The sequence below is a fragment of the Pocillopora verrucosa genome, chromosome 3 (assembly GCF_036669915.1).
Source record: "Pocillopora verrucosa isolate sample1 chromosome 3, ASM3666991v2, whole genome shotgun sequence".
NCBI lineage: Eukaryota > Metazoa > Cnidaria > Anthozoa > Scleractinia > Pocilloporidae > Pocillopora > Pocillopora verrucosa.
The window spans coordinates 9,131,030-9,154,404 of record NC_089314.1 but is presented as its reverse complement, the minus strand read 5'-3'; the positions used below and the strand labels follow the sequence as shown (position 1 = coordinate 9,154,404).

The following is a 23,375-nucleotide window of genomic DNA, read 5'->3' as shown; positions in this document are numbered from 1 at the left end:
ATTTTTTTTTTCCGTGCTGGAGCAGCAACAAACCGATAGCAAATATTTATTCGCCAAATGACGGATGTAGTCAGATGACGCAAGCAACTGACACGGAACTATCGTGTACTTTTGCGTCCCTAGAGCGAAAATATTTAAGTCAGTCATTTTAGAAAGAAACTTGTTGCTGCTGATGACTCGCGAAATCTCCTTTATTACATTAGGCGACATGAGACGAACAATAAACGCCTTTGTTTTCATGAGACAAAAGAAGGCAAAATACAGGTAAATGAAGGGGGTAAGTTCTAAAGAACCTGTGGTGCTGCTTCGGTGAGAGAGTATAACAGGTGATTTAGTGTTAACAACTGAGTTGAAAACGTAAATTGACCACCGTAAAGAGTTTAAAGGCTGACGTTTTGAGCGTTAGTCCTTCGTCAGAGCGAATCGCTCTGACGAACGAGCGTTAGTCCTTCATCAGAGCGATTCGCTCTGACGAAGGACTAACGCTCAAAACGTCGGCCTTTAAACTCTTTACAGTGGTCAATTTACGTTTTCAACTCAGTTTTTAACACTAAATTACCAAAATACAGGTACTCTTTCCTAGAGTCAGCCGTGGTAATCCGAGCGAGAAGCGGTAAATAATTCTTTCGCGAATCTCATTATGTGTGGGTTTTTTTTTCCGCTCAAGTGACCAACAGTTCTATTTACGCATACAAATGGTGTTTGGTCGTTGGTATATTGATATGCAAAGAGGTAAAAAAAAAATTTCTTAATCAAACAGCTGTCAACACACGACTCTCGATATATTTGCTCGGTTAGCATAGCTGTCACCCATTTTTTTTTTTTTCACCGAATACGGAAAATTGAGAATCGTTAAAACTTTTTAATTAACTGTCATACTTTCATACCCCGCCCCGCCTCAAATGTCTAAAGACTTGGAGACGAGGCGAGCGTCAGAACAAACAAGACTCAACAGGGGAGATGATGGTAAAAAAAAAAAAAAAGAAAAAAGATTATCGTGAGGGGTCCGCTGAAAGGAACACCAAAGAATTTTCTGAATGTTAATGGCGGGAAATAACTCAGTCATTGTTGTGTAAAGCACGCCGTTCACTTAACGCATTAGCGGGATTTTACGGTGTCAGCTAGGCATCTAGGGGCTAAAAAGCACTTTGAAAATCCGGGTTTCGCCATAGCTTTGTTAACAGCGAGGGATGGCGTCGCAGTTTTCGTTTTCGGAGGAAGGTTTGACTGTCAATAGCGGCCGGGAACACATTTTCGCTAGTAACTGTTTGAAAAGGAAACTCGAAGCAAACGGTTGTAATGGATTTTCTTCAGTGGGAGACCATGAGTCAGTTGAGCAGGAATATAATCTCAACAGTGAGGTAAGACAATTTTAAAAAAAACTGGAGCAGTAAGATAACTCTGGTTTAAAAACATTTACCTGCTGAGTGCAATAAATTGACCCAATACTGCGAACAGGATGTTCGTGATCTCCAGAGTTAACCGTTATTACTAATCCAACATGCAGAGGATAGAAATGATTGTTCACAGAAAGCGTACAGCAGTTTGCCTTTCTTTGAATGGTATGCTTATCCTATTTTCCATTTAATTTTTCTTGTAGAAAAGACAGCGGTTTTCAGCCAACAGCAACGGCCATACGGAGTGTCTCGCGAGCGTCAACAATGACGAAAATAGTAATTGCCAGAGTTTTACTCACAATAGGAACATCATGGGAAATGATTCTCTGCTTCATAATAATGTAGAGTGTGACGCATCGATCGGATGGGAAGAAGTTAAAATGGACTGTGTAAACGAAACAGTTGCTCAAAATCGATCTGCTTGCTGGGAAGAACATGTCACTTCCGCCTGCCCGCCAAATTTGAACAACAACGTTGCTGTTGGAGATGTTTCCGTTGAAATAAGTGGCCGAGAGAGTTCCCCAACGAAAGGATCACCGGCAAGGGAATTTCTACAGACGTTAGTATTATTTTTTTTTTCGGTACACTTGTTTGTCTATAGCTTTATACTGAATTTGTTTGCACCGGTTTAAATTTCATACCAGCTCTTACCTTTCAATTTCATGAAGGTGTCAACCCTCACAACATCACCCCAGTTCACACATATAGGTCATGAGAATGAAGGAAATAATCACCAACTAAACAAGCCCTCGATTGTTACACATTTTCTCCCTGTCAGCACCTTAGGAAATGCATAGGCAACCATATGGAGCATATACATACTGATGTGAGGGTGTTAGGTAATGAGTGACAATTACTCACTGATGTTGATTATGATCTCTGAGTACTTTTCTGTAGGATGTAAGTTAGCTTGCTCGATTTTGTCTTTGAAAACAAGCAAAAAGTATTACATTCTGCTGTATGTTTTTCCTCCAAACTGCTTGAGTGCCTTTGTGGTATAGGAATCTTGCACAAAAATCTGGAAAGATTTGCTTTTTTTCTACAAGAATCATTTAACAACTGGTTCATACGTCAGCGTGCGTTACATGTTCATAGAGATATGAAGCATGTGGGAAGTTTGGAGAGCACAAAAGATGAGTAAAAGTTGCTCAAGGCTTGATCAACTCTAGCTTCTTGAGTGCTCTCCAAACTTCCAAAGTGCTTCATATCTCGATGAATGCACAGCTGATGTATGAACCAATTGTTTTATAACATTTTCAACCTAATGGAAAACTTTTTTTTGTGAGGGATTTGTTTGCTGACGTCATGAACATGCACAATAGGAATATGAAGCACACTTGTGCAATTGAATTTGATTAGACAAATTAACTAGCTATGTTACAAAACTTCTTAAACCAAAACTTTCAAGAGTTATTGGGAGTCTGTACTATTGAAAGAAGAGGGAAAAAGATGAAGTTAGCATAAGCTTGGAGTCAGCAAAGGTGGTAGCTATAAGGAAGCTTTCATTTCTTAGCAAAATTTTGAAAATTATTCAAGATTTCCCAAGGGTAACATGTTCAAAATGCATTTTTTGTTGTTTTCAAGCCATGAATACATTGTTCTCAGGGCTAGTAGGCAATAAATTGACCCATGGTTCATATGCCTCCTGGAATATCTGGAAAGTCTTGGAACTTTATTTGAAATTTTCCAGGACTGGAAAGTCTTGCAAAAAGACTACAGATCCTGGAAAGTCCTGGAAATCTGCCTAACTCAAGCTAGTTTTCAGAATTTACATTATAAGAAATGTTGTAGACTGTAAGGAGAATTGAATTGGAAATCTTGGGAATGATTGGGGTTAAGATGAAACTTGGTGTCCTGGAAAAATCAATCTGAGTTGTAAAAAAGTCCTGGTAAAGTCTTTGAAATTGGTTTCTGAAAAAAGGTTTAAACCCTGTTAACGTTCTGTTTGACAATTTTAAGAGAAATTGGATGTTAGACTCAGGGAATTCATTGTATTCTTGACAACCTATTTACAGTGCTTTCCATTCATTCATTCCTTCATTCAATTGTGTGTTTAAATATATCCAGACACAGGCCAGAGCACCTAATGTATTGCATCCCATCCTACTGTCACCCAGGGGGATTATGGGATGTTATGCTGGAGGTATATCATGGGCTGTAAATCTAAATAGATTTCTACAGCCATTTTGATTGGAAAATTGTAAGGTAAGAGAAACTTTTACTGATAAATGACTTATACAATACAGAGATCTTGTTTTCAGATTGTGTAATGTTACAAAGTGTACCTGCTGATCTATGGCAAAATTCAATGTGAAAGACAATATCACAGCCCTAAAACAACTAGTTTTTTCATTGATAGTACAAACCTTGCTCTACTTAAGACAAACAAAGGGAGTTTTTTTGCAGCTAAAATGCTCTTGCCTCATTTTTGCATTTTCAAGCAGTAGTTTTGGCATCTCACAAATCTTGCATTGTACCCTGTGCCATCCCTGAAGTAAAGGCTCTGCCCCCTTTGGCAATCTGAATGGCTAGTTAGCTAGTTGTATGTGCAATTACACATTACATTTACCCTTTTATGCTCTCAGTATTCTTTAATGATATCACTCTAAGAAAAGCATCAGATAATCATAACTGCTAAAACATGGCAGTATACCAACATTCATGTTTAGACAAAAACTTACATGTGCCGAATGCTCCTTCTTTGCAGATGATACATGGACGCAACATAGAAGAGAAAAACAAATCATACATTAAAAATTTTATAAACTTAAAGCTTTGCATGTCATATACATTTAAATTACTATTGTGGCAGGTACTATGTCATATTAAAAGCTTTGGAGATTATTGTACAATGTGTTTCAACAGAAAAATTATATAAATACTGATTTTATGAAAAAGTGAACTTTTCCTTAAAGCTTTAGATGTCATATACATTTAAATTACTACTGTGGCAGGCACTATGTCGTATTTAAAACTTTGGAGGTTATTGTGCAATGTGTTTTAACACAAAAAATTATATAAATACTGATTTTTTTGAAAAAAGTGAATGTTTCCATTATTTTAAATACTTGTGATAATTGTTCTGTAAAACTTTTCACTCTAAGAAGTGGCAAAAAGAGATCTTCTAGAAAATCTGACAACATTTTTAGCAGAAGTGTAAAGAGATCAGAGAAGAATATCAAGGAGTGTCCAGGCTTGTGGCATGGGAGGCATCTGGATTTGGTACACAGGCATTCACAGAGGTAGTGCTCAAACAGCCTTGTCTTCCCAAGCTTGTCTGAAGTACTCTCAAAATTTTGAAATTCTTGGCACACAGGCATACACAGAGGTAGTGCTCAAACAGCCTTGTCTTCCCAAGTTGGTCTGGAGTTCTCTCAAAATTTTGAAATTCTTCAGTTACAGAGTGCAATTTCCTGTATTTTGGAGCAGAAACTAATATGATTCATTTCCACTAAAATATCATTTCTGTAGATAACTGATCATGATTTGACGCATTAATCAACAAACAAATCAGTTTTCTAATGCAAATACATAATCTTTTACCTATTCAGTCAAGTTCAAATATATTTTATGTTTGAGAAAACACCTGAGGAAGATATGGGATTGTAACATACATTAGTGTAGCAAAGTTTTCTTCACAGCCAGTTAGTTTGTTTGGTGCCTGGCCCTGAGTGAAATTCTTGAATATGAATCAACACATAATCTTTGACTTAATCCTTTAACTCCCATAAGTGATCAAGACAGAATTTCTCCTTACAATATTGATACAATATCAAGCAGTCAAGTGATGAGAATGATGAAAAATATCAATCAGGAGATCAGTATGTGATTCAATACCAAATTCTCTAGAATTAGGAGATGAGATTTTGGGAGCAAAAGGGTTGAGACAGTTCTCTGAGCTGAAATGATCTAAAATGTGAAGTAGACAGTACGGAGAATATGATGTATATATCTTGGCAGTGAAAGGGTAAAAAAGAACTAATGGTTTTACTTAAATGTCAAGTATTAACCCACAAAATTAGGGGTTTTTACTCAGTAACAGAAAATGAAAACAAACCACTGCTATGTATCACATTTGCTCAAAATTTACTATAAGTGGCACAAAGACTGAGGCTCTGAACCAAAGCACAGAATGATGGAGTATTTGTTCTTGATTATTCTATGGTACAGTTTATGTTCTTGCCATTTTGTAGTCACTTGGGCACTGACATTGTACATGTACATAGCTTATGTTAGAAAACATAGGTTCTCTTATTTGTAATGTGTTCATTTGTTTAGAAACTGTAAGAAAGAAAACTGCAACAACAACTGTTCAAGGCCATACTGTGCAATTTCAGAAAAAAGGCTTTACTTGTATTCATTATTCATTTTATTTTTTGTACTAGTACTCTTTTTTTCACATGTTGCAAAACTTTTGCATTTTACAGTTTTATTCTGTATTAGCTGTAAAATATCCCAAAAGTTTAAAACGTACAGCTAAACAATGTTACAGTAGCTAAATGTATCTTACATACACACTGCAAAACTACAAACTCTGAAATTTGCCTTAACCAGTTGTTTTGGTATATTTTTTTGGTGAAGTTTTGTTTTTCATTCACAAATTCTTATTTTGTTACTGTTTTTAGAAAGTTTTGAAATATATTTTGGATCTATTAAGTTAACATGCATTGTTTACCACTTTTCCCATGGTGAAAGCTCTTTGGTGGTTGTAATTTCTATATCATTTACTTTTCTTTTAATTATTTTTTTATCATACAGACATTATACAGTGTAAAATATTTGCCTTTGCTTATTTTTTGACCCCTCTGTACATTTCAAAAGTTTTTGATTAAGATTCCCAAGCAAATGTATAGTGTAAATTAAGAATCAATATATATTATGACTTGTAATATATTACAGTGTGTGACATCACAGAGTGAACTGTTTGCCTGGTAGCTTCTATCTAAGAACAAATATATTTTTATTCAGCATGTAAAATACTATACACTTAATGTATGGTCCCAAAGGAAACTGTTAGTTTTGTTTTCCTAAGAGTCCTGGTGTTTCCTGAGACAAAGTCGAGGGAAAACAAAACTAACTAGTTTCCTGAGGGACCTTACATGAAGTGCATTGTTATATATTTAGACTTTCCTTAAACAGTCATGTGCTGTTGTATTCAGTGCACGGGCAACAAGTGCGCAATTGTATTCCAGTCAGGATGTTTGAATGTGATCAGTGGCACGTTACCTAGAATCAACCAATCACAGTGCTCGTTTTGTTGAGTGAAAATCCAGGTATATAACAAATATATTTATTTCTTCTACCCTCTGCAATTTTTTTTATCCACCTGCATGCTATTCATCAAGCAATGTAAAGTGGATGTGGCATGTTCAAAGGGCACGACAAGAATGAAACAGCTGTTGATGTATATTTTTAAGTAGCCAATGCTAAAGAAGTCCATTGGTGGTGAGATTGAAACAATGGAGGAAGAAGCACTGTGATGAATTTTTCTCTTGAAACTAGTTGATTCTGTTAAACTTGATTCTAAAAAAGAAAAGAAAAGTAATCAATGGTTTTTGTACCTCCCTTCCCCCCCTAGCCCCCCTTAGAATTCAAGAGGTCCTCTATGGTAATCCACTTACATATGTGACCCATTCAAGCATCGGCTTGAGTTTAGGGCAAAGGGACTACTCACCATACCCTCCAGAACTCACTTACCCTACCCTGTGGGTGCGCTCTCACCCCCATGGATTGTGGGTAGTTATTGGTCAAAGTATTTCAAGATGGCGGACGTGAATGCGGTGAACCGGCGTCTTTTGGAGATTTCTATATGTGCTCTGCTGCGAGAACAAGGATTTTCATCAGCTTCTAAGATAGCTTTAGAGACCCTTACTGAAATGCTTCAAAGCTGTGAGTGATCAACCATTCCATTTTTTTGTTTTGATTTGGTTACAAGTTTCTGAATCGAACACTGCTTTGAAAGAGATCCTCCTCATAAGAGGTCTTGGGTTTGTCCTTTGAGGTGTTTTTCAGAGGAAACGTAGAAATTTTGCCGATATACTATTCTGGGTTTTTTAAATATCGCCTTCCATTTCGATCAATTGATCCTTCGATTGATCGATCCGTGGAGACATCCGAAGAAAGTTAGAAAACGCATCTCCTGCGATAATGTTTTGCGTCTGATCGCCCTGATCACAATTGTATTTGTTTTGTGTTACACTCTACTTTAGACCTGGGTGAGCTTGGACACAGTTGCAAGCTGAGCTGCGAACTTTCCGCCCGAGTTAAGCCGACTCTAAGTGACGTAAAAGTGGCTCTGATTGATATGGGTATGTATTACCGCTACCATTCCCCAAAATGCCGGGAACTTGACATTATCCCGAGATCAGAGATAAGTGTTCCAATTCTAGCAACTGAAAGTACATGTAGTTTGTTGAAATCACAAAGATCCATCAATTTTTCAATTGAGGAGCTGTAAGGAATAAAGCTTTCACAAGCAGTACCCGGCAGACTATCTTAACTCTTTACACCCAACAGTATCACCCTTGAATCAAGCAGTAAGGTCATAAGAATAATGGGAAAGCTTGCATACTCAAGAAGCTCTTGATTGTTAGACAAACTCTCCTTGTAAGTATCTTAGGAAATGTACAGAGCACAGTATGGAGAACTTGCATGCTGATGTCAGGGTGTAAAGGGTTAAATCACGTTGAGCATTTTCCCCTGTCAGTTTTCAATTACCTATAGGCTCTAATCTTAAACTTTTTTGTCAACCTTTACTGAGACCAGTATAAGCTTGCTGACATTGTTTGAGTAGAATGCAGGAGATTCTATCCCTTGTCTGAAAGCAGGATATTACTTGAAGGAGCAGATCAAATGAGAGGAAAGCTGAAGCTTACCAAAAACCTTTCAAAGATTTCAAACATTCTCTGGAGGGTTTCAACAAAGGTTGCCTTCATTTACTAAATTGCAGTTTTTGGGATGAAACCTAGGTTCATTTAGTCCAATAGCACTAATTGCAAATAAATATAACTGTGACATGAATGAAAACTAAAGCAAGTTGTGGTAGATGTGTTGTCCATGGGATTTGTGTGTTTACAGTTTTTCCTATGATCTCTGTGTAGCATATATACAAAGCTGTGCTTGTCAACAAATTACTGGATGCCTGAGGGCTCTTGACTCAGAGGTGCAGGGTGCATAGCTTTCATTTAGGGAAAGCTAGGCAATTTCTCAAATATATAAGTTAGTTGCCCTTGGCACAGTCCTGTGTCATCCAAAGTTATGTCATTTCATACATGCTACAGGCTGAAGATGACAGACTATGTACACTCTGCTGGTTATTGTGCACATACACGTACATGTAGAGATATTGTATCTTGATTTACTATAATTTTCTTTCATACAGGTGCAGACCTTGATTCTTTACCACTATATGGAAAACGGACCAATCGAACTCATGTAAACAACCGTAAGTTGAGTGCAGTAGTTCTAAAATATTGTTTTGTTTATTATGCATTATACAGTTACAGGTATCTCACTAGTATCTCAGCATGTGAATTAATCTTTCTCTAGGTCATATATGAATTATAAAAGCTCAGTCTTTTCCTTCTCTTGATAAACATAGTGAAGATCTCTTATTGACACCATTAAACAGCATTGGAAATATTTTTGCTTTCTTTATTTTCTTTGCACATATATTTGTAGCTCTGAAGTCTCGCATAACACCAACACCCAAAGCTTTAGCAGCAGGCACTAAACAGACACGGCCAGCTCATATTCCTGCACATCTTCCACCACTTCCAGATCCTCATTCCTACATCAAGACACCAGTAAGTTTTAATTTCAGTTAAGGAAGTGTGAGATAAGGTTTATCTGATAAGTGTGGGGTAAATCACAGAATTATCATTAGAGGCTGGTAGGCAGCAGAAACCGAATGGTTGATTAACTATTTTGCAACAGCTACTATGTGAATTGTAATCAAAAAGACAAAAGACAAAAGATAACTATTTTTGAGCTGATTCTAACTTCAATGTCTGGCTAAAAAAGTTTTAGAAAAGTTTTTGTAATCAAAAAGACAAAAGACAAAAGATAACTATTTTTGAGCTGATTCTAACTTCAATGTCTGGCTAAAAAAGTTTTAGAAAAGTTTTTGTAATCAAAAAGACAAAAGACAAAAGATAACTATTTTTGAGCTGATTCTAACTTCAATGTCTGGCTAAAAAAGTTTTAGACTGTACTCGAATATAACAGGGTAATTAAGTTTTATCAACTGAGTTGATAACATAAGTGGGCCACTGTAAAGAGTTTTAAAGCTCATGCTCAGAGCATTAGCCCTCCAATAGAGTGATTTGCGCTGACAAAGGGCTAATTCTCTGAGCGTGAGCTTTGAAACTCTTTACAGTGGCCAATTTATGTTATCAACTCAGTTGATAATACTAAATTACTCTGTTATACTCTCTCACCGATGCAGCACCACAGTTTCTTTAGAAAGGTACCCCCTGTATTCAAATATGTCTGCTACTCCTGAAAATAACGTCTCAGAGAGTTTTGAACTTCAAATTTTTCTGAGGAGCATGCCCTGACTTCCCCAGAGAAGTGTGTTGTAAAGCTGACATGAAAAATCATTAAATAAACACAAAAGCTGTGTAACATGTGCCATTCTTTAAGTTAAAACTAGTCTTCCTCAAGAAAACAACATGAAAACCCTGAGTGGATAGCCTTTCTTATTTATATCAGTTCCGTAAATGACACTTCAGTTGATGTAGGATGTGTGTTGCTGACTTGCAGGCCTTCAGACAGTCGAGCAAAGAATATCAAGCAGTACGAGAGAAATATGCTGCACAGAGAAAAGATATTGAAGAAGGGTTATCTAAGTAAGTTGGAAACAACTATTTCTTTTTCCTTTCATTTGACACTCTGCTATAAGCTCCTCTCTCTTTTTTCGCTCTACAGGTTTTTGGCAAAGACAGCAGAACTTAGCTCTGGGATTTGTGAAGGATTGGACCCACCAACATATCCTTGTGAGTTCCATGGAGTTTTGCATTTTTTTTTGTTACATGCCATCATAAGCTGAATTCTGCACACAGTTTGATTAGTTCTTACTTCTGATGCATGATAATGTCACCATTAACAACATTTTGCTTTGTTATGGTATAAAACAAACAGATTCTCTGTTCTTTGGGTCTGTTCAGTAATAGATTACACAAGAGGTCAAGATGTGGTAAGAACATCAGTGACACACTTGGCTTCACCTGGAGTGCCAATTTTTTCTTCTTCTTACTGCATGTTGACATCATCTGTGATCTATTAGTTAATAGAAGCTTGACAACAAGGGATCTATTTGTTAACCATCTCACTCACTTTTGAATTTCTCTTCATGGATACTCACATAGTTTCATCCCTGCTTCAGGTCACCTTGACAAAATCCACTTTTTTAAGGTTCCCCCCTGTTGATATCACCACTGAATCTATTTAATTTCTGTTTTTTTCCTCTTTGATTGTAAAAGAAAAAAATGTTTCAGGGGTGAAATCATGGTAAAAGACTAAATGAGTGGGTAATCAATGGATAATCACTGACATCAGTGAGTAAACTTATGGATAAATTAGAAATCTAGTATGCACCAGAAGGTTCGATTTTGTTTTCGATAACTCAATGTTGTTTACTCATTAAACAGTGGAAATGCTCAAAAAGTAATATTTTGATTACCTATCAATATTTACTCTATTTCGTTTCATCTCAAAACTTTGCGCCATATCCAAATAAACGCGGCTGCACTACTTTTGAAATCAAGTCTATAAGTGCAAACAGTCATGTTATGCTCAATAGTTACTGTAGCTCACGCTTTTCTCAGTAAACTCGTTTCTTCTCATCAGTTCTGTGGAGCACGTCATCTATTATGCTCAAATTACATACCAAGTCAATATATATAAAGTTAAGTGTTAAAAGCTTCAACTTATTTACTCCTTGTCTTCATGCCCCAACCTATTTTGATGATCCTTAGTCAGTGAGAATTTGTGAGTTATTGATGTTTGTATTGAAAACGCGGAGGAATCGCGCACGCGCAGCAAATTGCGCAAGTGGTCGCGTAAGTTTCTTTTGGTGACGACATAAGCGAAATCATGTCGTCACAAACGAACTATCAACGTAAAATATCAGTTAGATTCGATTGTTTCTGTAAATGTGTTATTTCTCTCTCGGTTGTAAATACACCAATGATGTACGCTCATGTTCAGAGTGAGATAAAGGAGTTCAACCGTCGTCACTCCGAGAGCAAGAGAGGTAAACTGCACACGGATCCTTCGTTTACACAATCAGCAACCGTCTCAGGTGAAGGCTTCGAAGCAAGAGTACGGTGTTCAAAGCGAATACCACAAAAAGAAAAAAACCGCCAACTCAAAAAAATTGTGCAAATAACGAACGACATAATGAATGACATGAGGGTTTTAAGGGAACAAATGAGCAAGGTTTTTGAGGAACAAATGAGCACATTGAGTGTAAAACAGAGGAGCTTATGTATGAATACAAGAGAGCTGTCGTCGATGGCGCCTCCACCAGTTGAAGAACTTGTGATGAGAAATTATAATGTTAGTGCTGCAAGGGAAACTGCATCAAGATCGACTGAAGTTCTTCATGAGGTGAATTCTGGAAAAATTATCAACAGTTCCCTTGCTGATGATGGTAGCAGGTGGTACTACTTTGGGAATTTAGGTCGTGCTTCAGCTGCTAAAGATGCGATGATGGAACCAAGTTCTAGGGAATTCGCACCCGCAGATAGAACCGAAGATCGTAACTTGCCTTGCTTTGTAAACCAGGCGATAAACGCGCTAGTTCACGCGGTGCAGAATATTAACGAGTATTTCCGCCGCGAGTGGAACCTCTTCAATGATATTTTTAAACAGGAAGCTTTTGAAGTATCACATGTAGAGCCCGCCGTGATTGCTTGTATCAAAGGGGAAGACACTTGCACAGATCATTACTTATCTAGTAGTCATTTGGGCTATTTAAATGAAGATCTAACTCGTTGTGATGACAAGAAAATTGTCTCTTGTCATTCTTCAAGCTTAACCTATATTAAATGATTAAAAAATTATTTCGTTACTTTTGTCAAAATCGATTCATGAGGATCATGTTTTCTCGTTCTCAATTTGGCCCTAATGACAATGTTATTGTAGAAAAAGTAGAAGTGCTGTATGATATACCATTAATAATTTTATATTTAGCAGTTTACACATGTAACACTTCCCCAGTCACCTCAGTTAAATTGGACGCGTCACTCAACATTCAGCGACAGTGGTAACAAACCTATTGCTACAATCATGTAACCTGCCAAATGCTCTCTTTTATCCCTGATGCATTTAATTCATATCTATTCATCCCCCCTTTTTGTTCTTAAACTTTTCCTCATCCCTTCCGGTTCCACCACGTTTGTTCATTAGACTGCGTTCTACTGTGAACCGCTGGGTGAACATCCATGTTTCGTTTCTACGCATGGTAAGGGCTGTATCTTTGCAATGCTACAGAAACGTTTCTGTCCGTAAGCGAGAACCTTTCATGCAAAACTAACGCACTCAACAGCTGTCGGTATGCAGTCGCCTATTACTGAAAGATGAAGGCTGCATACAAGATTGACTCGCATAGCAATGCTAGAGTATTGCTGTATATACCTCTACTACTTATGCGGAATGGAATGCAGATTTATCAGTGGTAGTCTCCCTTGGGTTTTCGCAGCATTTCGTCGATACCCATTTAAACTCGTGGGTGTTAAAAAGCACTGTGAACATGAGGGAAAATGTCTTGTGGAAGATTACAACACAAAACTCTTCTTTTGGGCTTGAACCTAAAGCCTGTTTCTCGAAAGTTCCGGTAGTGACTGGTTCAGAAAAATATCTTATCTTTATATTGTTGTTGTTGTTGTTGTTTTGGTTTATTTCCGCGTTCACATTCTCTATCAGGATATTAGTAATTTTAGATTTAGTCAAATTAAAATATCAGAAATTACCGCAGAATATAATGGTTGTTGAGCTGGTATCGACCCTTCTGCTCCTTATATGTACTAGACTTTAAAATATGGCGTCGAGCCGGCAGAGTTAGAGTGAATTTCGACCAACAGGTTCACAACATTTCTAATCTCAAGTCTCGTCCACTCTCCGGAAAGCTACCTCGACTTTTTATGTATCACCACTTACACGTACCTTTGTTTTACTTTCTTTCAGTGCTTGTGAACGAGTCCAGTGGTCTGCCTTATTTATCTGCGCTTGGAGACTTCGACGACGCCGAGCTGCTTGAACTTGATGAATCCCTTGCTAAAGAAGCACCATCAAGTAGTGTTTTACCAACAAGCTCACAGAACACGGAATCCTTCGATAACCCTTACCTCAGACCAGCCAAGCGAGCGCGAAAAACTATTAAGCCAAGCTGAAGTGATACAGGCTTTGATCAATTCTCGCTGGTGTCAACTTCACGTTTTGAAAAGAATTGTCAGAAACGGAATTTAAATTTTTCTTTATTCTCGTTCTTGTTTGGAAAATAACCGTAGAAGCCTCCAAAGATTTGACCCTTTTCTAGAAAATGATTTGAAATTTGTTACTTTTTATAGCCCACACGGACGCGAACTTTCATCAGAGAAGAGAAATATTACATCTTTTTAATCGCCCATTTGTTGTTACTTGTGTGACCTAAACTTGCCCCCCCCCCCCCCTCCGCCTCACTCCCAGGTCGAGAGGGAATTATCAGTCCCAGTTTGAATATCCACAGCGCTTTTCACCCTGTAACCCCTAAGAGTAATTAGCATCTAATTTCTCCTTACAATATCACCCCTGAATCCTACATTAAGGTCACGAGAATAAAGGAATGATCACCAACTAAAAAAGCTCTCGATTGTCAAAGAAATTCTCCTTGTCAGCGCCTTAGGAAATTTACAGAGAACATTACGGAGAATGTGCATACTGATCTTGAGTTTTAAAGGGTTGAGAATGTCACTGTGACCTCATAGGTGTCCCTTCCATACTGCCAGATTTGTCATAACATTAACGATAATACACATCTTTCCTACCTCCACCGATGTCCTGATGATGACAATGAGGGACAAAGGCAGACTTTTTGCAGACCTCTTCGTAAAACTTCCAAAAATATGTATGTGAATGAGCCCCGGGAGCTTTTCGAATAGCTGAAAATGATGAATTCCTTAACCCTTCCATTAGAGCAGCAAACCACGAAGTTTCAATAGCGTGTTACTTTTTTGGTAAATCTTAAAACAGAATGGTAAATCAACAGAATACTCGTACTTGAATAACCTTTGTGATAGAAAAGTCTCCAGTTTTCTTTTTTCCCACTTTTATTTCCTTTTACTGATTTCTATGAACGTTTCATGCTTCTTTCGCCTATTTTGCGAGACCACGGTTTTTCTTATGTTTTCCTTTGAAAATTTGCGCGGGAAATTGACGCGCGGCCGGCCAGAAATGATCACCTCGCGCATGCTTGACGTACGACCGCTGTGAAAACGGCGGAAATGTGAGGCTTCCTCTCAACAACAATGGTTCTTTCGAAACAAGCACGACCTACTTGAACTTATATAATGATAATTAATAATGATAATAAGAATTATATAATAATAATAGGATAGTATGGGGATAATAATAATAATATTAATATGGCGCGATTTCCATGATGTCCAATCGCGCTTTACAATGTACAGTACATAAATCCGATTAAAGTGTAAAACATCAGGGAAAATTAAATTTACAAGCTTAAGGAAAACTGCTAATAGGTAAAATGTCTAATAAGTCAGAAAATGATATAATATTATAATTGTAATGATAAAAAAATTAACCACTAAGATAAGTGTGTCCTTAACTCAGCTAGTTCTTCTCATCAATTGTGATAATCGGCCTCTCAATAAGTTAGCCATGGTGAATCAGTGAAATCTGATCACAAACAAATAAAAAATGTTAGAATTTCACATACCAATTCTAAATAAATGGAGAACGCTCATCTGTCTGTCTTTCGGTCAGATTAGCTGACTGACTGACTGCCTGGGGGCTGACTGACTGACTGACTGACGAGCTGACAGACTGACTGACAGACTGACTGACTGACTAACGGGCTGACTGAGTGGTTAAATAGCTGACTGATTCTTCGCCTGACTTTCCTCTGGTTCTCCAGCTCGCCCGTCTGTCCATCCATCCACGAATTCATCCAATTTGTTTTTGTCCGTCGGTACCATCCTTTTTCCGTTTGTTTGTTTCATCAGTTTGCCTGTTTCTTCGTTCACGCAGTTCTTCGTCCATCTGGTCCTTCGATCGCTCATTTTTTGTTTGTTTGTTTTCTTTGTTTGTTCGTTGATTGATTTGTTCGTTTATTCGTTTGTTTGTTCGTCCAGTTTGTGCTTTCGTCCGCGCGTTTATTAATTCATTCTTCCAACACTGGAAAACTGTACATGTTGATCAATTGGTTGACGGTGATTTTGAAGGACACGCACACGTTGTTTATTGTCAGTAACGCGTTTTCTTTTGCTAAATACAAAGGGAAAATCTTGTGACTCAGGAATAACGCCTTACAGAATTTTGACCACTGCAATTGTTATTTTACGCCAATGCTTGGTTCTCCTCTGGTGATCTTTGCAACCTTCATTTGCATTTGACTATCTTTTCTTGTACTGGTTCCATAGCAGCATACGAGTGCGAATGAATAGATCACTAATCCTTTTTTTGTCTCAATTGTGATTTATCTTATGCGTGACAAAAAGTTTAGGCCAACGTTCTTCTGGCCCGAAAAACGTTACTACCCAACGAGCTTTCGTTGGACAGGATTGCATGACCAGTCAAATGAGACGTGGGATATGTACATAAGATGAATTTAGGCTCTCTCCAAAAAGAAACAAAAAAAAGAAAAAAATTCCGTTTTAGACCATTTTGCAGAATAACGAGCGTCCAAATAAACCATACTGTTGCATTATAGAGGAGTTTTTCATGTTTGAACAATCGCCATCAAAGCGACTGAAGCGGAGAGAACAATAATAAATAAACGTGAAAGTTGGGCACATAATGCAGACAAAACTGCCCTTCTAAATCAGACTATGAACACAGAAGATCATTAAGGATAACGTCCAGTTGTAATCGATATGATATATCGTTTGTAAAGGCATTGTTAAATGGTGAGAACAGGGCAAATGCTTCGAATTGAAATCTCTACTATTACATAACTAGTTTTGAAGATGAGACTAAAAAAACTCAGACATTTTTCCATTGGGAATGAATTAAAATATTAAGGACGTGTCATGATAGCACATGGAGAGAGAGCAGATTTTTTTAGCTCGTTTCAATTAGATTGCTGAAGAATTAAGCTGCTCACGTGCCGCTCTCGGGGAAAGAATTACGTTATAATTGCCCCCTCCAAGAGAGAGGATTTTCGACCATGCCTGTTGAGAAAACTTGCAGGGCATTTGCCCGTTCTAGGGCCTGTTAACATGGATGTGGGGGACGTCAGGTAGGTAAGGTTACCCACCCAGCTGTGGTAGAAAATAGCCCGTGTCTACATTCAATCTTACAACCCCAGGATCCAGGGGTAAGGTTGTTGGCGCGCTAGTGAGGTAACCCGCTTCGATGAGGTAACCCGCTTGTTCATATTTCATCTTGATCAAGTTTACGTGATAGGTGGGGTGACCTGCTCCGCTCCCGCTTCCCAGACCCCGTTTTCTTCTTTTACCCTTCCACGCATTCCCCTTCCACCCAGTCACCCTCCACTGAAAACGGGCAAATACCCTCCAAGTTTTCACAACACTCTCTCCTGGATGACAATGGTAACGTGTCACTGTCTCAGTGTGACAAACGTGACTATCCCAATATCGATCCCAACACGTTCTTTCCCCAAAGCGAGGCCAAAGAGTCAGTAAATCTTTCCCCGAGAACGAAGGAAGCATCGATACGGTGTGGTTTGAGGCTTGCTCAGGTACGATGGATTTTGAACACTTATTTATTAATGTACTGTATAGATATGAGGAGAAATGCCAATTATCTACCTTGATTTAGCCGAAGTCAACAACGTAGTAACAGTGCACAGCACAGTAGCAGGTCGTTCTTTTGTTTGGGAATGTGTAATTTCTCAAGTTCAACACAGGCCTTCAGAAAACACAAAACAAATAACGCGAAGGATTTCTTGATATTCTAAAACAAGATCGTAGTAAGAAAGGAAATCTATCGTCTTCGCCATTGTTTTCTTTATTTAAGAGAACAGGCCATCTTTATTTAAGAGCTGTATGCGTTTTAAAGATCAATGAAATAAATAGGGGGCTGTGTGGAAATCTTGCCTGTATCTTTTATAGGCTCGAAATTTTAGCGGACTATGCACTTAGATCAGTCATCCTCGGGCACACGTAACCCGTCGGGCACACTTTGTCGCACGAAATGTTTTTCACGCCTGCACTGAAATGGTAAGATCTTACAACAACGGTTGTTGATAGTAGATGTTTTCAAATTTTGTGTTGTATCCATCTCAGCTTCTTGTAAAATCGATTTGTAACGAGCTAAACAAATTCGACTCTCTCTTCATGTGCAATCGTGACACGACTTTGATATTTAAATTCATTCGCGAAGGAAAAATGTCTGATATTTTTCATCTCGTCTTCAAAATTAGTGATAGTTAAGAGGTCAATTCAACGCAGATGGCCTGTTCTCACCATTGAACGACCCCTTTGCGAACAATGTATTATTTTAATAACAATTTGACGTTTTTCTTTACGATTTGCTGTGTAAATTTTGCTTGATTGAGAATGATTGTTTTGATTGCATAACACCCGCGTTAATTTATTATTGTTCTCTCCTCTTCAATCGTTTGAATTGCGATCCTCCAAACCTGAAAAAACGCCTCTATAATGCAATAATAATATATATGTAGTCGCTTAATATTGCTTCAACGGACTCGTTTCTTTCTTTCTCTTTATTTTTTGAGGGCCTGAAAATCAACTGAATTTGAAATTGTTTGCTGCGGTGATGGCTCATTTTTCTGGTCACGCAATCCTGTACGACAAAAGTTTGTTGTCGTGTTTTTTTTTGAGACAGGAAAACATCGGCCTAAAATGTAACGTGTGAGATGAACCAGATTTGACGTACAAATGATTGGTGATCAATTCGATCGCACTTTAATGCTGCTATGAAACCGAAAAAGGAAACAAAGGCGCAAGTGCACTAAAGCGAAACTGCTCAGTCAGGATCATGATTAAGTTGTGAATCGTCTCAGTTGAGGCAATGAATCCGAAATTAAGTTTTCTTTCCCTTGTCCGAGTGGTTTTATGGGTCATTTTATTGGATCGCATTCTACCAAAAGCTTCAAATGTTAGAGGAGGGGCTTGGTCAATTTTTCCATCAATTTCGCCTAATTGATTAAAGTGGCATAATTTCCATGCCTTGGGTGAGTCATGCGGATTGAAGCCGGACAAGTCAAGGAGGCTAGCTATCAGCAAGTGTGATGAGCGACCTTTGTTCGATTGCAGTAAGAGACAAAATGTTTTCGCTTTTTTTTCGTTTGTTTCCAGCAGCACTTTTAATAAGTTAATCAACAGTTTTTCAACATTGTAAGAATAAATAAAACAGACTTTCAAAAGAATAAATAAGCGAGTAAACTCGCAAACACACGAGCGAACAAAGAAACGAACGAGAGAAAGAGCGAACAACCAAAAAAACCAACAAACGAAATAACAAGCAACTGTCTAATGAACAAACGAATTAAAGGGGGAACGAACGAATGAAAGAGGGAATGAAAAAATGAAAAAAAGAATTAACAAATTAACAAAAAAAAAGAAACAAATGAAATAACTAGATACCGAATGAAACAACGCCGGAACGAACAAATGAAAGAACGAACAAACAAAGAAAGGAACAAACGAAAAAAGTGGATGAATGAACCGACTGGCGGGCCGGAGAACCAGAGGAAAGTGAGAGTTCGTCAACCACTCAGTCAGTCAGACTGAAAGACTGGAAGACATAAAGATGAACGTTCTCCATTTACTTAGTTTTCTTATGAGAAATTCTTACATCATGGATTTCTCTTTATCAGATCTCACTGATTCATCATGGCTAAAATATTGAGAGGCCGGTTACCGCCATTAATGAGAGAAGCACTGGCTGAGTTTATGGCAACATTTATCTTAGTGGTTAGTATTGGTCGTATCAACGTTATTTGTATATTAAATAATTCTATTGATCAATTATACATTTTACACGTTTTCTTTAAGCTTCTAAATATAATTTTTCCTCAGTGTTTTATATTTTAATAGAATTTATGTAATATCATGATATACAATTGTAAAGCGCGATTAGATGTAAGTGAAAACGAAATCGCGTCATATTATTGTCGTTATTATATTAAAGAGCAAGTAGGTCGTTTTCCTCTGGAATCAAATTTGTTAGGTTGGTTGGGTTTTTCTGGGCTGTATTGCAAATAAAACACTTTAGACTGATTTTGTTGATCGGGTTGAAACGGTCGATAAAGTACGAGTAAAGACCACTGTCGTTTTCGCGGGCTTAATGTAGTCAAGCGCGGGCTTTAGTTGCCAGCCACGTTCCTTGATGTGGACTGTGACAAAATGGTGATTAACTCGTGCCCTTTCAATTAACACGCTAGTGAGGGAAAAAATTCAAAGGGTGCAAATCGGCGAATAAGTAATTGGTAATAATCAACCTGAGGTCGCCCTCAGCAGGTACTGCGTATCAACTCTTTAACCTCCATGAGTGATCAAGACAGTCTATCCTTACAATATGATTTAAACAAGTGATGAGGATAAATAAAGATATAAATTTGGGGATTATTAGTTAGCCCAATACCAAATTCTCCGATTTAATATCATAAAAATTTTATAGCAGACATTAAGGAGAATTACTAAAGAGATCTTGCAAGTGAAAGGATTTAGACCAAAGTTCTTTGCTTGTTTGTTTTGGTTTTATTTGAAAATTTATGAGAAAATACTACGGTAAATTGTACTTTATTCCTTTGACAACTTTATCCTCTCTAATTTCCTAGTCCTTTGGCCTTGGCTCCGTAGCTCAATTTACTCTGAGTCGCAGTCAACTTGGAACCTTCTTCTCGGTAAATTTTAGCTGGGGAGTTGCAGTCACGATGGGTTGTTACTGGGCTGGGGGAATATCAGGTGAGTATGTTTTCACGGTACAGAACCGATAGTGTTTCCAAAATTATCTTTTAATGTTTTTTCAAATTAATTTAAAGAAGATACGCCGCAGCAATGTTTTAAAGGTTGAAAGAGGGTGGAGGGAATTCATTATGCGAACTAAAGGTAAATGAATACAAATACATCTGCTATTTATTGCATCTTTCCTCGATTAAGGTGCACATATGAATCCCGCTGTGACCCTGGCCCTTGCTGTGGTGCGGCGATTGAAGTGGACCAAAGTTCCTGCATACTGCCTCGCTCAGCTGCTTGGAGCCTTCTTTGCGTCAACTGTTGTTTACGGAATTTACCGTGGTGAGAATAAATTTGTCTTCTTATCATTAACTAGAAGATTTTTAACTATCACGATGCTATCATTATCATTTAAAATATTTACAATGGAAAGCTAGTAGGAGGTACGGTGGCCTGATGTTCAGTGTGCGAGGATCTGGGCTCTGTGTGGTGTTCTTGAGGAATACAGTGAACATTCACAGTGCCTCTTCATACCCAGGGAAGCCCGATCAAATTAATTCTTGGGGGTAGGGTTGCGATGGACTTGCATCCCATCCAGGGACCGTTAGTTGACCTCAAGGGGGAATAGTGATACTTCGCTTCATGCTAGGGAAACCGGGATAAGATCCAGTTGAATGGACCAAGTCAATTAGAGAATTTTTAAAATGGAAAGCTAGACGCATTTCCCAAATCGTTAAATGGTGGAAGAAGTGCTTGAAAAAGGGGCCTGTTACTTTCGAGCGTCTTACAAGCGATCGTGGACACGCACGAGATGAACGCAAATCACGAGTCATGCTTCTCTTCTCGCGCGTGATTCGCACTTTGTGCTCACATCACGGTTATCTCCACTGGCCTGAAAAACGCAAAAACATGACGCCTGTTTGCTTGCTGTAGAAAAGTAACTTTGTTGAGCTCATGCGACTTTATGAAAGGTTTTTAGTTTGGGTGATCATGAGTCGCAGGTATCACTCGCGTCCAGAATCATGAAAAGCATATGCGTTCACGTAATTTCTTTGAAATTGGAATATCCGTCTGGTAATAATTTTTGTGCACTTATTTGATGCTGGGAAAAGAAATTCTTTTGTCATTATTTTTTTTTCTGCGCATGAAACCAGATGCTCTTGACGCATTCGACGGTGGTATTCGTCAAGTGACAGGCCCCAACGCTACCGCAGGGGTCTTTGCAACGTATCCAAAGCCTTTCGTGACGACTGCAAATGGATTCGCTGACCAGGTAACAATTTGTTCTCGGGTCACCCGAGCCTCTCCTAGATCGGCCACTGGATTCTATGTTGCGGTGGGTCTGTTCGGTAATTCATCACGGAAGGCGTCAAAATTTGGAAAGAACATCAGTAGGTGATCAGTGATAATGTCGGCAAAGCCTAGTTCGCCACTTTTTTTGTTCTTTCCGCATTTTGATAACATTTTGACACCGTATGTGATTTATATTACTGAACAGACACACGGTAACATGGTGTATTTGTTTAAAGACGCAAGGCAAGGTGAAATATATTATGGGAGCTTTCTTTCCCCTTAAATCAGATGACTTTAATTGTTTATAGTTTTTTGGCACCGCTCTCCTTGTCAGCTGCATATTCGCTATCCTGGACCGCAACAACAATGCCCCCGACCAGGGAGTGGCACCAGTCATGATTGGTCTGGTCGTGTTTGTGATTGGCACCACCTTTGGATTAAACTGCGGTTACCCCATCAACCCCGCTAGGGATCTGGGGCCAAGAATTTTCACTGCAATGGCTGGATGGGGATCTGAAGTGTTTACGTAAGTCGTTTATGAAGTAAAATATCAATGGAGTTGTCAAATAGCATGTTACACGTAAGAAGTCGTATAGTAACTAGGTATGCAGAAAAACAAGCAAAAAGATCTCTCGAGGCTGTATTTTAACCATGTGTTCAGAACGGGCCTTTTTTAGCGAAATTAATTTCCTATTCTAGAGGTAATACCAAAGACCATATGATCTCAAGAACTGCTTCAGTCTATTCTAACAATCTGCGACCTCAACCTCTTGTTCAAACGATTAAACTTGCAATTTTGCGATTAATATATGACACTGCAACGATCCGAGGATCTGAATTTGGTAGGATTGATGGAAATCACGTTTGTTGCTAAAACAACCATTTCCATATTCCGTTTCAGGGCATATAATAATTGGGCCTGGGTCCCAGTCATAGCATGTCCGTTAGGGGGAGTACTGGGTGCCATTGTCTACATCATAACCATTGAGTTTCATCACTCAGCATCTGCAGATACAGAACATCCCTATGAACCAATTTGTACAGCAGCCGCCAGGACAGAGCAGAATGAATCACTTTTATCCTGAACAACAATGACTTAGCAAGATGGTTTATCTTCATGACTAACTATATAACTATTTATGACATATTATCTCGTGTTCTCCCAACATTCCACGTGGTTTATCGGCCGGTAAACCGATAGAAAGTGTGGTTAAATAACATTTAAATAATATATGTATACTCTTCGCATAGTCTAATATCTCAAAGTTATACACCGAAGGCTCAGAGCATTTTGTTGATTATAACCCACACATTAACCATTAACAATACCCAGAATAATTCTATTCTGTTAGTCTCTTAACGTCACGTGGTTCAAAATCACCGGACAAGTATTACGCAACAGTCCCCATCCAAGTCAATATTTGAACTCCTATTACCATAAAAACAACAACAACAACGAAAACGAAAACGAAAAACAAAAAACAGAACTTGCGGAAAAAAAAAAGACTCAAGAGTTCCACTTTTTCATCTTTATTACTTTACATGGAAGGGAAAAGAACTCGTTTTGTAGATTCCAGTG

General features: G+C 38.2%; 3 protein-coding genes across 3 annotated transcripts; all 3 read left to right on the top strand.

Annotated features, from left to right (window-relative positions):
* The first annotated feature begins 992 nt into the window (after nt 1-992).
* LOC131780269 (uncharacterized) lies at nt 993-6,685 on the top strand. The gene is made up of 4 exons (XM_059096890.2): nt 993-1,361; nt 1,601-1,956; nt 3,465-3,602; nt 4,105-6,685. Exons 1-3 carry the CDS (start codon nt 1,191-1,193, stop codon nt 3,556-3,558), a joined length of 621 nt encoding a protein of 206 aa, XP_058952873.1. The 5' UTR covers nt 993-1,190; the 3' UTR covers nt 3,559-3,602; nt 4,105-6,685.
* A 464-nt stretch (nt 6,686-7,149) lies between these two features.
* Nucleotides 7,150-14,150, top strand: LOC131780265 (transcription initiation factor TFIID subunit 8). The gene is made up of 7 exons (XM_059096885.2): nt 7,150-7,286; nt 7,607-7,705; nt 8,779-8,841; nt 9,078-9,202; nt 10,161-10,246; nt 10,326-10,393; nt 13,587-14,150. The coding sequence occupies exons 1-7, from the start codon at nt 7,160-7,162 to the stop codon at nt 13,790-13,792; spliced, it is 774 nt and encodes a 257-aa protein (XP_058952868.1). The 5' UTR covers nt 7,150-7,159; the 3' UTR covers nt 13,793-14,150.
* A 3,021-nt stretch (nt 14,151-17,171) lies between these two features.
* Nucleotides 17,172-23,372, top strand: LOC131790494 (aquaporin-3-like). The gene is made up of 7 exons (XM_066163907.1): nt 17,172-17,319; nt 19,423-19,519; nt 20,386-20,512; nt 20,708-20,845; nt 21,658-21,776; nt 22,105-22,322; nt 22,698-23,372. The coding sequence occupies exons 2-7, from the start codon at nt 19,439-19,441 to the stop codon at nt 22,879-22,881; spliced, it is 867 nt and encodes a 288-aa protein (XP_066020004.1). The 5' UTR covers nt 17,172-17,319; nt 19,423-19,438; the 3' UTR covers nt 22,882-23,372.
* The last annotated feature ends 3 nt before the right edge of the window (nt 23,373-23,375 follow it).

Coding starts and splice junctions, on each gene's coding strand:
- LOC131780269 (XM_059096890.2), top strand. CDS start 1,191: ATGGCGTCGCAGTTTTCGTTTTCGGAGGAAGGTTTGACTGTCAATAGC. Junction 1,362..1,600: donor AATATAATCTCAACAGTGAG/GTAAGACAATTT, acceptor TTTTTCTTGTAG/AAAAGACAGCGGTTTTCAGC. Junction 1,957..3,464: donor GCAAGGGAATTTCTACAGAC/GTTAGTATTATT, acceptor AAATATATCCAG/ACACAGGCCAGAGCACCTAA.
- LOC131780265 (XM_059096885.2), top strand. CDS start 7,160: ATGGCGGACGTGAATGCGGTGAACCGGCGTCTTTTGGAGATTTCTATA. Junction 9,203..10,160: donor ATTCCTACATCAAGACACCA/GTAAGTTTTAAT, acceptor GCTGACTTGCAG/GCCTTCAGACAGTCGAGCAA. Junction 10,394..13,586: donor GGACCCACCAACATATCCTT/GTGAGTTCCATG, acceptor ACTTTCTTTCAG/TGCTTGTGAACGAGTCCAGT.
- LOC131790494 (XM_066163907.1), top strand. CDS start 19,439: ATGGCTAAAATATTGAGAGGCCGGTTACCGCCATTAATGAGAGAAGCA. Junction 20,846..21,657: donor TGTTTACGGAATTTACCGTG/GTGAGAATAAAT, acceptor GCATGAAACCAG/ATGCTCTTGACGCATTCGAC. Junction 21,777..22,104: donor CAAATGGATTCGCTGACCAG/GTAACAATTTGT, acceptor AATTGTTTATAG/TTTTTTGGCACCGCTCTCCT.